At 46.4% G+C, this 16550-nt stretch overlaps 1 protein-coding gene and 1 long non-coding RNA gene across 6 annotated transcripts in view; one reads left to right on the forward strand and one right to left on the reverse strand.

Moving 5' to 3' along the window:
- Window positions 1-7504, forward strand: part of LOC135993621 (uncharacterized) — a 50180-nt gene extending 42676 nt beyond the window's left edge. Inside the window, exons 4-5 of one of the 5 annotated variants that reach the window (XR_010606897.1) lie at window positions 721-848; window positions 4466-7504. This is a non-coding gene — a long non-coding RNA (uncharacterized LOC135993621). Of the gene's footprint in view, window positions 1-720; window positions 2066-4465 lie in introns of those variants that run through there. The other 4 variants (XR_010606898.1, XR_010606895.1, XR_010606896.1 and 1 more) reach the window with 4 other exon arrangements.
- Window positions 7335-15166, reverse strand: HMGN5 (high mobility group nucleosome binding domain 5). Its single transcript, XM_065643614.1, has 6 exons — window positions 14914-15166; window positions 13705-13734; window positions 13225-13254; window positions 12253-12303; window positions 9289-9432; window positions 7335-8018 (listed from the first exon to the last, which is right to left on the reverse strand). Exons 1-6 carry the CDS (start codon window positions 14926-14928, stop codon window positions 7971-7973), a joined length of 318 nt encoding a protein of 105 aa, XP_065499686.1. The 5' UTR covers window positions 14929-15166; the 3' UTR covers window positions 7335-7970.
- Between the last annotated feature and the right edge of the window lie 1384 nt (window positions 15167-16550).

A 16550-nucleotide genomic window follows, 5' to 3' on the forward strand; every position in this document is an offset into this window, starting at 1 on the left:
CCCCACTTTTATATGAAGTATGACGTGAATGGGATGGAATACTTTAGTTGGTTGATTTTTCAGTTCACCTCCTGCTTGCACATCTCACGGGATGCATCATTATCAATGACCTCGCATTCCATTGCTATGTCTACCAAAACATGTACCTAACTTTCAGGAAAACTGCAGTTAGTAAGAAGACTTTAGCTGACAGAGAAAATTCACTAAAAGAGAAACCTGTTTTTAACAAAACCAGGACAGTTATATATAAATATACTATACTGCAACATACTATAATAATATAATACTAGATATGCATATATAGTTAATATACTGTTATCTTTATATTAATATAATATTTATGTTATATATTATAATATGGTAAATATTAAAATAGATAAAAATATAAATACATATTGAAAAAATATATATAACTATAAATAAAAAGCCACATCGCTGGGCACGTTGCTGCTCTCCCGAGCACACCCCGGGATGCTGCTGAGGTCGGGTGTCCCGACTCGGGTCCCATCTGGGGAGGGGACGGGTGCCAGGGACACGGAGCGAGGGCAGAGCCCGGCAGGTGACAGCGGGATGTGATGTGTGGGACGGGGCTGGGCAGGAGAACCGGGGGTGGTTTTGCTGTTCCCACTGTTCTGATGCTCCTGGTGGGATGAGCTGAGGCCAAGCACGGAACACAGAACAAACTGAAAAGGCTTTTTCTTTTTTTTTCCTCCCCAACAGAAAAACCTGCCTAAACAAATGGAAAATCACCAGCAAGTGCCAAAGGCAGATGCTCCCCTGCAGACCCCAGAGACCCTGGGAATGGGTATGTCCCCCCCTGGCCCAGGGGCTCCCGACTTGGGCAGCGAGTGAGTTGGAACTGGAGGTGATAGTTCTGAATCATGTTTATAAAGTGATTTTAAGTTACGAGTGGAGGTTTCTATTCAGGTGCACGAATTGGGAGCATCTCCCGCACATATTCCTCATCCATGTCCCGTGATGGCTCCAAGCCAAATAGCACTGCGAGATGTCCAAACATGCACTTGGATTGTGTAAGATGTGCGTAACCCACCCCATGGCTTATAAAAGATGTATGGAGCAATTATTATCCGCTTCCTAAAATATATTTGACTTTAGAGAATGTGCCAGTGAGATGCCTTCGTAGACCTATTTTAATTTATTGATGTGCGCCGTGGCCGTCACCGACATCCCCATCACCGAGGCAGCAGGACAGCGTGGCCATCCCGCCGGGTGCCCGCTGGCCAGAGCCCACGGGTGCTGCCGTATCCCGAGGGAACGCAGCCTGCCTGCCCGAAACTCAGCCCTTGGTCCCTGATGGTGGGGACCGGAGGATGGGGACACGCAGACCCCAAGTTTCCATGCCGAGGAGGCTGCAGGGCAGGCGGGGAGGAGCAGCCATCACCCCGGTACCTGCTCCTGCTAACGGTGCCACCCACCCCCCACCAGCTGATTTACCTCAAACCCATGATCCAGTTCTCTTTGCCGTGCAGCTACAGGCGAATATTCAGACATGACCACCACCTAGAGGCTAAAGCACTAAGTGAAGCCATTTTAGAAAGGTTTATAGCCAAGATGGGCCAAAAAGGGGGTTGGAAATATTTCAAGAGCCCAAATTGAGCAGCAGTGGGAGCTGGGGACCTGGACCACCCTCCCCCAGCCCACTGGTGGCAGCACCAGGCCAACCTGTCACCCTGGGGGGCACTTCAGGAGAGGAGTTTTGCAAAGGGCAGAAGAACGAGGGGTCCCTTCCCTCCCGTGCATCCTCCCCTCCATGGGGGGTTCAGGAGGAGCCCGTGGTTCAGCTCCCACTGAGAATGATTCCTGGGCACACGCTTGTCCAAGGGGACATCAGCAGTGGCTTTGGCTGCGGAGAGGTCCAGCAGCCCCGGGCTTGGCAGGACACACAGCAGCTCGCCAGCCCACGGTCCCTCGGTGATGTCCCCGCTGATGTCCCCGCTGTGTCTGTCCCCACCACCAGCCAGAGCATCTTTGCGCCCAACAGCCCCACCGAGTCGCCTTCCATGAATTTGTCTAAGCGCTTACTAAACCATGATGATTTTTGGGATCTGTGTGGATCTTTGGGATCTTTTGGGATCTTTGGGATCTGGGCAATGAGTTCCGTGGCTTTAATTACACATCGTGTGAAAGATGTTCGTTTTGCATCTGCCACTCGGTAATTTCATTTGGTGCCTCTTTGTTCGCTTTGTTTTCCAACGCAAGAGCCATCAACCCCTGTTCGCCCTCCCCGTGCCACTGCACGAGTCTGTACATCTCCCTCCTCCTTTCTTCCCCTCCATCTGTCAATTCTTTGCAAGACAAAAAGGGCAATTTATCTAATCTTTGCTGATATATAATGTGCTAAAACTCCCCTTTACCCTCCAACAGATAATTACACTTGTTAATTATTTTAATTACTCCCAATGTAATGGGTCAGGTATAGAGGAGGATCCCAGTGAGCTACATGGGCACAAACACCGAGCAGGAAAGTCAGCGTTTGCTCCAAAGAGCTGTGTTGATATAACCAGTCTATAACAGTGAAGCCGGAGCAGTGAAAGCTTGGCTTAAATTTGCAAAATTCTGTTTGTAGCATGGACAGATCTATAGGAGGCGGCCTTAGGGGAAGGCCGATCTGGGAGGATTTCCCTTGGACTGGACTGTCGAGGCCATTTCCATGCAAAGTGCAACTGCGACTTGGCCATGGAGTTACAGCCGGCACCTCTGTGATGGGTAAATATGGTTATATGAAGGAAGAAATCAAATCAAGCAAACTTTGAGCCCGGCTGGAAAGCTGAGGCTCCGTCCTAGGCTTAGCGACAGCCTCCCACTAAGGACAAGACTTGCGCCTTGGGGAACGGCGGCCCCATATCGGTAAAACAAAAAAGATGATTTGTGGCCTGGCGGAGCAGCGTCTGCCAGCGCCCTCGTAGCCAGGACGAAACGCACGAGTCGCCGCAATCTGAACCTTCTCTGCAGCTTCTTTTATCTTACCGGAGCGGGGGAAAACAAACAGAAGAGAACCAGAAAGCTTTATGGCTAAGATGTCTCACATCTGGTTTGAGCTCCAAGAAATGTACTTCCCCCCAACACTCCTCCCGGAATTGTTAAACAAACAAAACCCCAGTGAGTTTTCTGCATTTCAGCTCTCGTGTGACTTACAAGCAGCTTTGACTGTGAATTCCAGGCTGGTGCCTCCGTCCCTGAGGAAGGCAACGCACCTCACTTGGTCGGGGGGAGGCAAAGCCAAAAATCCGTGTCCTGGGATGGCACGTGGGTACCGGCTGGGGACACCGATGCCGGGAGGGACAAGTGGTCTTGACCACTCTATTTTTAGGTTTCAACACAGCATTTTTTGCCTGTGTTATTTATGCTTGCCTCCCCCGCCTCCCACTTTTTTTTTTTTTTAAGAACGTCTGGAAATGTTTAAGATGTGTCCAATTGTATTAGCATGCCTTTGAGAGCTCTGGTGTCAATTGGATTTCCACTCTTGGAGCTTTCTAATTTGTGATTTTATTCCTTTTATATTACATAAGCACCGACTTAATTTCGCTGCTCTCAGGTATTACGTCAGCCTGAAGTTCATGCTAATGCATGTGGACATCACTTAAATAGTTCCCTTTGACGCCTTTGGAATGATTCCCTTGCTGGTGCCATGGGAAGACGGCAGTTTGGTTCCTCTGAGACCTTCTCCTGCCGGCCCATCGCTGTCGTCTTCCAGCTGTGTTGGCAGATGAAGTTAAATCGGGGCAGATGTAGCCATTAAATAAAAGAACTCGGGGCAGATGAAGGGTGCGGGACCACCGCACTTCTCCCCTTCTTGAGTCACCCCAAGCCTAATCCTCATCACGCACCTTCAGAAGCCGGGGACGGTGGCTAAATGAGACACTGATAAGTTCTGTCACCCACCTTGGCGCTCGCTGGTGACCGGCCCTCCTCTCCTTGGGGCACGGGGACGGTCTCTGGCCAGAAGCCACGGTGACATTGTTCTCTCGGAACGTGAGCAGCTCCTCGAAAGCTGCTCAGCGCCGGGCCCGAGGGTGTTCCCAGCTCTCGGGAACCCATCCAGGGCACCGCTTTGCAGAGCGGGAGCCCCCATGCCAGCTGCGCGGGGAAGGAACATCACCACTGGGACAATTAGAAAGAAGAACCATCCATTTCTGTTCAGAAGATTCCATTTTCTTCCTGCTTCATCAGATTAACACCAATGTAACTCCATTAACTACCAGGGAAGTTGCTCTTGATCTGAAAATCAGACCTGTCGGGTTTTCTGGCTTTTGTATGTGGTCGCTTCATTCCGAGGAGCAAAGGTTGATGCTGATGTGCCTATAAAAGCCTTCGTCCTATGTGGTTTGGGGTGGTGAGGTTTTTTTTCCTTTCCCCCATTTTAAATGCATAATTTACTTTTTTTTTTTTTTTTTTTTTTTTTTACACCTTGCTCTGATTTTCTTTCTCTGCTTGCTGATGGCAGCTACGCTTTTCCTCTCCCGTTCCTCCCCCTGTGCTGCTCCAGCACATCGCTGCTGGTGGCCACCAGAAGTCTCAAGATGCTTCCGCTTCAAACCTCCCTCGCCAGGATGCTGAGCAAGGTTTTGCTAAGCCTTTAATTGTTCTAACGAAGCAATAAGCAAATGCTTTCCCAAGTTCTGTTGAAGATCCAGTAAGAACACGCATTATTGAGAGGAATGAGAAGCCTCAATATTTTCTTTAAAATTTTCGGCGATCCTGAAGTCACCTCAGCCCGGTGCTGCGCTAGAGCCTGCGCCACAAGTTCTACCATGAGTCATATTGATGCACCAAGAGAATGATAAAACACAAATCCTAGTGAAGAGCCTTGCTTTGTCCAATGACTCCTACTGAATAAAATTGTTATGATGAGCCCCTTAGCAATAAACATGAATGTGATCCCTCCAGTGTTGCACTAAAACAGGGTCATCGCTCACTGTTGTCTCACCATATTAACCTTGGCTCCATATCCGTACACTCCCAGGTGAGGTTTTTCAAACTACCTCAAACGACAAGGAATATCCACAACACTATGACCAGCAATATCGCCTCCTTTCACCAGGTGTCACTGCAAAATCCAAGTCAACGGCTGAACGTAGATAACTGAGCTACAAGGGCATCTCCCCATTGCAAGCTGTCGCCAAACTCGCTCTAAATCTCTTCCTCCAGATAAAAATATCATCATGCCACCTCGGAACCCTCGATGTCTTTAGACTTGTGAATCTGTTCACTACCTCACATCTTGGAAGGTCTGTAATTGTTATTATTCATTATGATAATCGAGCTCCTGCAACCAATTTTGCTTGCTTGGCAATCCTATCGATTTTTCATAATTGGCACTAGAAGAGGCAAGAGTCTGCCACTTGCACTCTCTGTGCAGGAAGGCTCTCCACATATTCCACCTGAAAGCAGATACACCCAGCTGACCGCTCTCCAAAAAGGTTTTCTCCCTTCCAAACTTCGTCTTTTTGGTCAACCGTAACCAAAGCAAAGCTTGTGAGCTTCTGTGGAGCTTTGATTTAGCGCCTGGACATGAGGATTTGGCAGAAGACAGGCAATATATTCAGTTGTGCAACTTGCTCAGCACCCCATTTCTCAGAGAAGTTGGGAATTGGAGCAAGGAGGTTTGCTTGCAAAGCTCTTAAGCAATTTTCTGTACTTATTTGAAAGAGGAATCTGATTAGAACAATAGTTATAGAATTAAGAACAACTCTTGCCCTGGCGCTAGACGAGGAAGAACTAAACAAAACCAAACACTCAATTGTATGCTTTTGTGTAACAACCTCAGTATTAAAATGGAGAAACATGGCTTGACATACAGAACGACCTCAATTAGCGTCTGACAGGCCGATTATACCTTGGCAAATGGATGAGCCCTTTGCTAAGAAGAAAATACCAACCATGTTCGTAGCGGCTGCTATTTAAATAACCACGCTTGAAACGCTCTGTGATGAGAGGATAAAGCCAAAGAGAAATGGTCCCAGGGTACCGAGATTTGGAGGAGCTCACCTCAATCAGACCCTAAAAATGATTGTCCTGTGTCCAAAGCACACTGCTGGGCTCGTTAGTGATGTTTTCTTATGCAAAAGCAGCAGAAACTCAGTAATTTTTAGGTGTAAAAGTATCAGGATGACATTTGAACTATTGTTGGATCTTCTTCAAACTGGGACATTCAGAATTGCCCTGATTTTACTAAATTAGCTTAAGTTTTTCCAACACTGACCTGTGCACCTGATAGGAAACAACCCCAGGAAGAAAAAAAGCAAAGAAAAAGGCCCCTAAAAACTCTCTCCCCTCCACTGCTGAGAAAGATGTAGCACAGTTAACCCTGGTGCTTTATAGAGCAGTTCTACAGAATAAAAAGTGGTGCAGGAGAAATAAAAATCACCAGTGCTTTAGGCCTTGGAAATTAAATCCACGTTAGAACATCATCCGGTAGCCAGTGCCCTGGGGCACTGATCCCCAAACACACGTTTAACGCAAGACACTGCGCTGAGATGCCGAGTTAGGTTTTGGATGCGAGATCAAATATGCAAGCTCTTGGAATTTCACATCTCTGGGCTGCAAAACAATTTAATGCACAAGATAAGGTCTCTGCATTGCAAACATTTTTCTTCTTATTAAATATATAATGTATTTGGTTATCAGTGTGAAGAGACTTTTATATAAAAGGAGGCTTTAGGAGGAAAATTTGAAATGCCCTTGAGAAAGTTGCATAGAATAGCTGTAGCAACAAACCTGAGGCTAGGTAAAACCAGTATTAAACTCCCATTTGACTACTGTCTAGTCTAGCTGTCATTTCCCAGAAAAATGAAGCTCGCATTAAAGGAAAGCACTTCTGTACACATAGGTGTTATCATGCTAGGAGAAAGAGCCCAAGAAAACATTCTGTAACACGTGTTTAAAGAAGAAAACCATAACAGTTGTGGAAGTCTGCACTTTAACCAGGACTACAATCATCCCAGCATCAATTATTTCAGCCATGAAGGGTTTGATGTAAACGTGGAAGTGTCGAAGCCTCTGCAATATTTCCAAGAGGGAAGAACCCCCCTCTAAATCATAATCAACAGGCACATAAAAGAAAACCAGGCAATACCCTTCAGAATTTATAACCACATCTATAATGCTCAAGGTGTATTGACGAACCGGCACGTTTCCTCTGAAATCATCTACTCCCACGCTGGCTGCTCAGAGGCTGCCCCGAAAAGTCGGGCTTTTTTACCCAACAGAAGACAGGGCTCAAGCTCTCACCACACCACGGCCCAGAGCTCCTCGGGAACACGGCAGCTTCCCGCAGTACATTTGCAGCACAAGCAACAAACCACAATCAGCTTTTGAGGAGTCTTTTTTATTAAGATAAATCCAGCAAAATTCCTAACAGTGGGTACATACAACCAACCTGCCCTTTTAAAAGAAATGTTTGTATTTCATTTAAAAACATGATTACACTTTTATTTATTTTTTTTCAAAACTGACAAAATAAAATTACATTTGGGAAACAACAGATTTCCAGCTCTTAGGTTTTTCATGAAAATAGCTCACCTTCTTTATAAAAGCAACCCACAGAACCACTGGAATGTTTAACACAGTTATTTGTTTTGAGACCTCCCCACTTTAAGAAACCATACAACACATACAAGGGAAAAATTAAAATCTGAAGTCTGTAAGCATGACTTACACAAAAAGGGACACACTGACAGAAGTCAAAAGCTACCACCACTTATTCTTTCCATGTACCATACAAACTATTACAATCACAAAATTTAAAAACAATGATTTTTTTTGTTGTTGTTTTGTTTTGTTTGTTAGGGATTTAATTCCCAAGTAACCGAGATGAAGATGTTCCATAATTAAATTCATGCTAAAAAAACCTGCATTTATAAAATAGTTGATAAAAATATTCCTCTCTGTTAACAATACAGCATGGAGGTACGGATACCAAATGATGGAGATACAGGGCAGGGTGAACATTACTCGGACTTGGCTTCCTTATCATCAGATGCTTCAGCAGCTGGTGCCTAGAAAAATGTTTGGGAAAAATAGAAATATTATTGGTAATGCTAATCAGACTCCATTCTAGCAAGCAGCAAAGAGAGACTAGTTTGCTAGCACAGACAGACAACATTTTATGTGGACAGACAAGAATGCACAGCTACTAGAGAAAACATCAACACAACACGTCAGCTGGCAATTCTAAAATTAAAACACAGGTGAGTATTATTTAATTATTGAGTTAATTTTGGAATGTTAAGTGCCTCCAAAGAGACAGAAGTTGAGAACATATTTTAGATTAATCATATGCTAGGGAAAGTTCAAGTCCTCATCTCTGTAAGTCACAGGGAAGTGTAAGAATTACACGTAGAAGTGCGATACTTGTCTGTTGTCCAAACTTTGGGGAAATCAGTTCTCACCTTTTTCTATAAAAATATCTGCTGTTACTTTTTAAATCAACATACCAAAATCGCAAAGCTCCTATCACAGATCCTTTGAAGTACATTAACCCCATATTAATTTTTAGCAAAGAAGCTCCCAAATTAGTTTTAAAAATGAAAGGACAACCCATTAAGTAGATAATGAAACTCAACACATGAAGAGGCATCACTGTAAATCAAAAGCACCACAGGCTAGTCTGAGCCTAGAGGGGCAAAGGGAGCCTGTAGCAAACGTTGTGCTTCTACTATCAACACGAGATCTGCTCGAGGTGGTCACCAGGAGCCGACCCGAGCCTGTAGCTACTCCTGGCAAACAGCAGCTCTTGGGTGAGGAGCTGATAGAGTAATAACCTATAAGAAACAGGCTCGCAGATCAAAAGACAAGACTGACTTGATTTCACAGATCTCTCGTTGAATTGTTCAGAGGCGAATTGTTTTAAAGAATTGTGTAAAAACTTAAAACCAGATTTCTGGCCCAGTCCCAGCCCGTGCTGAGCAATCCCGCAGCCCAGAGAGGACACGCGAAGCCAGCTCGGGGTTGGAGAGCAATCTTACTGAGCTCTATTGTTCCCCAAATATTCTGCATCGCACTTGTGCCAACCCCAGGAGGGACACCAGGACAGCCCAGACCACCTGTGGAAGGGCTCTGGCGTGCAGCAGGAATGATTCGGAAGGAGAACGCTATTCTTGAGGGCTGTCCCTGGGAGCTGCCCTGCACAGACACCGCAGCTGGTCTGTCTTTATAGAATGGCAGTAAAAAACACCCCCCTCTGACAAGGAGGCCCAATCCTTATCTCCTGCAGATGTATTATCAATACATCCATGTTTATTCTTGTGTTTACTGTAGCTGAAGTACCTCATTAGTTTTGGTATCTCCGTTTTCAGAGTGGTTTTCTTCTTTAGCATCCTCTTGTTTAGTTTCATCTTTGCCTTTGGCTCCTTTCTTCCCTTTTGTTGCTGCCTTTTTGTCCTCCTTTTTATCATTTGCTGCCTTTTCTTTCTGTTAAGAAAACAGACCACGATAAGGTAAACACTAATTTCCACCTCATACATCTGCATACCCACATTCTCAACTCCAAACCCATCTACACGATCTGCTTCTCCACTGAACTTCTTATTGACAAAGATGAGATGAAAGTTTCTAGGGAGATGTGTTTTCCTTCTGTTCTGTCCTGAATGTGCTACTGGGAAGTGCATAATATAAAAGCAGCCATGGCCAGGGTTAAAAGAATTCCAGTTTTAAATAGGCATTCAATTAAATTAGTTAAAAAATATTGGAGTTGAACTGGCCTGTATTTCTGCTGTGCTGCTGAAAGGCATACCACAGAACAAAAAGAACATGTACAACCAGTGGAAATACCACAATACTTCAGATGTGCTATTAATGCCTATTTAGAAAACTGCAACCAAGCTGTAGTCAAAAGACTTTCTCCCTTCCCTGCCAGAAATATTCCTTCCTATAATAAACCATTTGTGTGATAGACAAGCTGGGCGCTCAGGAGCATTGCTTCAATAACGACGAGAGCTTTCCATTTATTACTCAAGTGCAGTTTCTTATACGTGGATCAGGATAAATCAAAACAAAACTTGATGCTACGACTTCTGTAGGAATAGTTTTCTATATGGCAAGGGCAGAGCCTGACCCAATACAGTAACAACCACGACTCTCCTCAGTGTCACTCCCGAGGATCTGCCTCTTGCTGCTCTAAGCAAACAAGCTCAGTTCCTCGCTTGATTAACCTAGCTCCAACAAAGGAACCAGAAATATCTGCAAAGTTACTACTCACAGGTAAGTGAAGATAAACAGATAATTACTGAACATGTGTATACTATTTCTACTCAGAAGATGAAGTTGTCTCAGTGACTGGAAGTTACAAAAAGTATACCTTTTATTTCGACACTTTATTAGTGTACAAAATTAATTCACCTTAAAAATGAGCTGCTTGCTAAGGGTAAACTCAGAGTGTGAGGGGCAAAGTCACCTGTTTCTTCAACGATGCTGATGATTAAAAATTCACCCAAATCAACACCAAATCCTATAATAATGCAGAAAACTTACGACAGGAGGTGAGTAGCACTGGAATGGGTGAGGGTCTCTTTCCTCTCCCCAGACTGACCTTGCTGAGGGATTTCAGCCCACCTGGGAACTCTGCTACACAGTGTTCAGTCCCCGTCTCCTGTGCTGTGCCCACTCTCGACAAGCCTCTCACAAGGCCTCACTTATCACAGACCTGGAGTTCTCTGCAGGCCCACTGTTTGCTGATAAAGCCCCTGTTTTTGAGGAGAATTCACAGAAACTGGCTTCCACGGCCAGACTGAGCGGAGGGAGTGTGTCTGGCCGTGCACAGCTGTGAGGGAGGGTCCCGAGGTCTCTGCTCTGTCCTGCAATGTCCCTGGCTTGTGGGGACAAGCTAACAACTATTCTGTAAACCCCCTTCCACAACCCAGTGAATCCAGGGCAAAAAATAGCCAAGGAGATACTGGTTTTTTTCAATTTCCAAGTTTCTTCCATCCTCTCAGCTAGTTCTGAGCTAATACCATTGTATTAATTTTCCTGAATAACTTTTCTATATAGATGGCACCATCTACAACATCAGGTGCATAGAGTGTTTCACTTTTTTTTTTTCCCCCCACCTCTTATGTTTTTCAGTACAGGTAAGTTTAAAAGGTGAAATCTATCCTGACAACACAAAAAACATTCAAAGAACCTGACGGTGGCAAAGTTAAGCACTGAAGGAAACAAGAATTAAAGATGCCGGCACTATTTTTATTACATCCCCTTTTGCACAGATGTTGATCCAGTCTTTGGAGCTCTGGAGAGCCAAAAATGCAGCTCAGGTATCCTGGCTTCAAACCAGCACTCCAGAAGTAAGAGGACCAACACTTTCCCAGTCCAACTGGGGGCAAGTTTTCATCTTCTGGAGTTCTGCTGTGCCATATATACCTGCAGCGCCTTTTAAACGTACAGCAATGAGCTCCAGGCTCCCAACCCATCATCCCCTTCTATACCTAAAGCATCTCGCCCGCACTTTCCCCACGTAACCATCCAAAACCACAACGGAAAATGTATGATGGGAGCAGGCTAAAAAGAACACTAAAGTTTTGTTGCTTTCTTTTCCAGCTGCAAAATTCTAATACAATCTGATTATTTACAGATAGATCTAAAAAACACCAAAAGCACTGCAAACTGTGACCACTGGGGAAGTTTGTGAGAGGAAGGGACTATAAAGAAATACCTCGTGGATTGCAGAACTGTCCCCTTTTCAATTCCAAACTGTTGCACAAAGCAGCTTGAAATAGTTTCTTCTTTAACTACACTGTCAGATATGCCAATATTTTTGACATTTCCAAAAATATCCAGCTTAAGAAAACGGGCATGTAGAATTTTATCTCCAGTGATTAAAATCCAATAAACAGATAACTTACTGAAGAGATTGCTTTTGAATGAAAACTTAGTAAGAAACGGTAATTAAAAGCATGATTTTCAATGCCTTCTCTAATTGAGTCTCTGATCTCTATTCAAAGCATCGTTTTCCCAACAATGCATTATATGAAACTTCAGAACAGCCTTGCAAGGCAGGCAGTAAAGCCTCACCATAACTGATTAAAAATCTGTTCAGTTCACCACATTCCTTCACTAGCAATTGGAAAAAATTATCTTTATATCTTTCACATTACTTCATCTCACATAATTCAATCTTAAATCTTTAAAGAAAATTATGAAAAACCAAAATGGTTTGTCATGGATGTTTCTTACTCCCCTATAAACAGCTTGAGAAAGAAAATGCTAACTTCAGTTCAAGAGATCTCCAACACTTACCTTAGGTGCGGCCTTTTTGGGCTTTGGCTCCGGTTTCGGCGGAGCAGGTTTCTGTACAAAACATACATAAGAAACAGATTCAGATGAATGTTATGAATGTTTTAGTAGTATGTTGATAACTTTTGAGAACTATTCAAACAAAAAATCAGTTCAGAGCTGTCTGCTTAACTCTGTAGTGTAAAGGAATAAATGTCAGAGACGGATCAGAATGTTTTGTTATCCAAACCCACGTTACGGTACAGATGCTGACAACAGTATTAAGTAGATCATTACTGCGTCTGGGTGTCACCGTCCGCTGTGAAGGCAAGCGTGTGTCAAAAATGAACAGCATTAACATTTGGACATAACTCTACGTATGAATACACATCTTAGCTTTCACTAAAATTAAGTACTTTCTTTTTTAAATAGCAACCATTACCCACTTGGCATTTCCAAGCTGGTTTAAAAAAGGGCTGGGTGCACTAAGCGTCTGTAGAAGAGGATGCCGAGAGCCTGTTTAAGGCTGTGACTTTGGGCTGAACCCTACCGCGTGACACAGATTTACACCCTCTACGTCTCAGTTTACCCAACAGTCGGGCCCGCAAAATCAATGGGCAAATTACAAGTCTAAGGAGAGAGCAGGTAATTTATAGAGCTATGAGCAGGTATTTGTATGGAGAAGACCTACAGAGAACAAATGCATCTTGAAATCAATATTCCTTGACTCTGGATACTCATGTGTCCAGACTGAATTTTAACTAAGACCTATGTTGTATCTCATGTAAGATGTCTAGAAGGAAGCCTGTAATGTGCTCATAGTCAAGGACTAGAAACATAGAATAGGAATTTTACTTTTAAATATTGCAATACCCTAACCATACCTGTCATAATACTGGTGGGAAAAAACCCAACAACCCAAATGGTTTCTAACTGTCCCCCAGAACTTAGCATCCCATGTGATGTAGTATTAAATGAGTAAATAAAGATACTTACAGCAGATAGTCTAGCTGACCTTCTCTTTGGCTGCGTAAAGAAAGACGTGTCACTAACGTTGAGACAGCATACAAAGCAGTGCTTTCTCAGAACTAAACCCCAGAATCGCGCAGCACATACATCACGTCACGAAGCGCCACGCAAATTCTAAGAATTATGAAATTACAGGCATTATGGCGATGACTTCCCAAACGCGCAGCTATGGTCAGTAGCTCCCACTCTGTGCTGTGATGCTTTTACCCTATTGAGGTGGTGATAAAAGTTTCTTTATTTCCAGGAACTGCGCCATTAAGGCTCTGTCAGGCTGCAGGGGACATATTCCCCTTGGACAGCCGGCGTCCACCTCAGGTGAAAGGCCCAGGGATGGGCCTGGGGACCTCAAAACCAAACCCCTGAGGGACACAGGTGCTGGGGGGCCTCGTCATTTCTGTGGAGAACCACAGCGGGAGCAGGGAACAGTGGGGACGAAGCAGCTCCTACCTCCTCCTTTGCCTCTCCTTCAGCTGGAGCCTGCAAGGAAAGCGAGAAACCGAAGTGAGAAGCCAGCACTCAGGGGAACCCAGCGGGGGAATTCCCTCCTCAGAACCCTAAAAAGCGTGAGGGGAGCTCCACGGCGGGTCGTCCCTCCCCTTCGCAGACTACAACTCCCACAATGCCCCGCGGCCGCCGCCATCGCGCCGACGCGTCCCCGCCGTTTAAAAAGTTCCCGCCAAATTACCTCACACAACAAGGTCGCCGACGGCGCCGCGCAAGGACAATGACGGCGGCGCGGAACCCGGCGAGGAACCGATCGGCGTCCGCGGGGGCTTCGACCCGGTCCCGCCGGTCCCCCCCGCCCCGCCGAACGGCGGGGCGGGGGGGACCGGCGGGACCGGGTCGAAGCCCCCGCGGGCGGGCGGGGGTCGCAGCGGGTGGGGGTCTCAAGGAAACAGGGGGGGGCCCACAAAGTTACTAATTATGGTGGTGAATCCCTTCCCCGTCGTGTCGCTTTTTTTTTTTTTTTTTTTTTTTTTTTTGCCTTCAAGGACAGTTTCAAATTCTGCGCCGCCTAATGGCTCCAAATTACCATTGCACAACCATCTGGTATGACAAGAAGTGGGAGAGGAGGGAGGGAAAAAAAAAAAAAAAAAAAAAAAAAAAAAGAGAACAAAGGCAAACGCAGGAGAAAGAAGCACCGTTTAAACACAAATCCTCCCCGAGGGGTGACCCGATCCGCCTTAAAATGTTGCCCGCGGGGGTTTGGGGGCGTTTGGAGAGCGGGTTTTTGGGCGGCGGGCGAGCGGCGGCCCCGCCGTGCTGAGCCTGTGTTCTCCACAGGGGCAGCAGCAGCACTATGGCTGTTTGTAATCCAGCATGGAGACACCGCTCAGCCTTCTCCTCTGCAAACAAAACAGCCCGAAGTGAACTCGCGGCTTTGCACCCCCCACCCCAGCAACAACCCAACCCCGCCACCCGCACCACCAACACGCCCCAACCCTCTCCCCCTCCAGTCCCAGCTCTACTTTAAAGACGGGCACGAAAAATTTAAAAAAAAAAAAAAAAAAAACGCAAAAAAAAAATTAAAACCCACTCCACATACACACGCGCGCGCAAAAAAAAATTTAACACATAATTTTGCAAACGCCGCTTTAATCTCTCCCCTTCGTTCCCTATCTCTCCCCGTCTTTTTTTTTTTTTTTTTGTACTTACCTTTCTTTTGGGCATAGTTGCACCTTAATAGTTGATTGCAAAATATATAGATAGAGATATATATCAAAAATAAATGCAACCACCAAAAAACTGTTTCAACCGTTCTGCAAAATTGCAAAAAAAAAAAAAAAAAAAAAAAAGATGTATAAGGGACCAAGAGTTAATTGCAGCAGAAACTGAACAAAAAAAAATCCCCCCCTCTTTATTGCAAACAGTAAAATACACCAACACGCAACCAAACTGCATGAATGGGGAGCGCGAGATGGGCCCAGCCGCCGAGTGACGGGCGCGGCGGCCAATGGGAGCGCGGGGAGCCGCGGCGGGAGGCGGGGCGTGGGGCGGAGGGGGCGGGGCCTGGGCCGTAGCGCGAGAGCCGCTGGCGGGCGGAGGGACGGCGGCTTTACGCTGTCTGCGCAGCGCGGCCGCCCGGAGCGCGCTGAATACGGCGCCGCGGGGAAGGCCCGGCCGGCGGCCCCAGCTCGGCCCGCGGCGGTCGGGGGGGGCCACGCGTGGAGCGGGGGCGGCCGCTTCCCCCTGGCGCTTTTCCGAGCGGCCTCCGCGCCACGGCGCGTCCTACCCCGGTCGGCCGCAGATCCCCATCCCTCCCCCTCCCGCCTCGTTCCCCCCAGAGGCCGGGAAAGAAACTTCCCCGAAAGTTACCACAGGCCGCAGGACGACAACATGGCCGCCTCGGCGGCGGCTCCGGCCTGGCAGCCGGGGCGGGCGGCGGCAGGGGCCCGGGGGGAGCTGGGCCGGCCGCCGCCGCCTCTGCGGTACCTGTTGGAACGGGGCCGCGGAGCCCCCGCTCCCTCAGGCGGCCGCGGGAGCTGCGGCCTTTGTCCAGCCCGGCCCCGCGGGGCGAGCACGGGGCGGAACTGCCCCCGGGCTGGGCAGCAGGGCCTTCGGGAGCAGTTTTGTCTCCGAAGTTGCGTTTTGGTGCGTTCCATCGCAGCTTTGTGGACGTGAGATCTGGAGCTGGGCCTGGGAGTTTGGGGTAGGCCCTGAGGTGAAGGCTCAGGCTTGTGTGTGGATTAGGGAAAATGTGCTCGTTTCCAGCATAGCTAACTGCAATTTCTGACAGGGTTTCCACCATCTCTCCTGAGTATTTCTTTGGGGAAAGCACAAAGTGTGTATTAAAACCACCTTTAGGACCGGCGGATTTTGCAGGCAAGACCTAATGCAGGAGCTACTGCTCTGGGGTGTGACTGTTCCTGCCAAAAGCCACTCTAATCTCTTTCTAAAAACCTACAATAAAGGAGATTGTGCAGTCTTCTAGATACGCTGTCTCAGAACTCAACTGCCCTTGAAACCACAAAGTTTTCCCTGTGTCTGAACTGTGCTTTGGTTGTGGATGTAAGTTTCTTTGCCAAGTGTGTGGCAGATACAGAGAACAATTAACCAGCATAAATTTACATTGACATTTTGGATACTTTTTCACCTCACAATATCATATTCTCAAACTTCATTTTTCTAGGCTGAACAAATTCTCACAGGTTTCATGACCTCATAGGCCTTTCAAAACCTTTTATCATCCTTAGGCTGCTCCAGGCTCTTTCCAACTTTGTGTTCTTCCTCACATCTATATCCAATAATCAGGTCAATTAGGTAACCTATCTCAGTGTGGCGTTTGCTGACTC

This window comes from Caloenas nicobarica, chromosome 12 (genome assembly GCF_036013445.1).
Source record: "Caloenas nicobarica isolate bCalNic1 chromosome 12, bCalNic1.hap1, whole genome shotgun sequence".
NCBI classification, from domain to species: domain Eukaryota; kingdom Metazoa; phylum Chordata; class Aves; order Columbiformes; family Columbidae; genus Caloenas; species Caloenas nicobarica.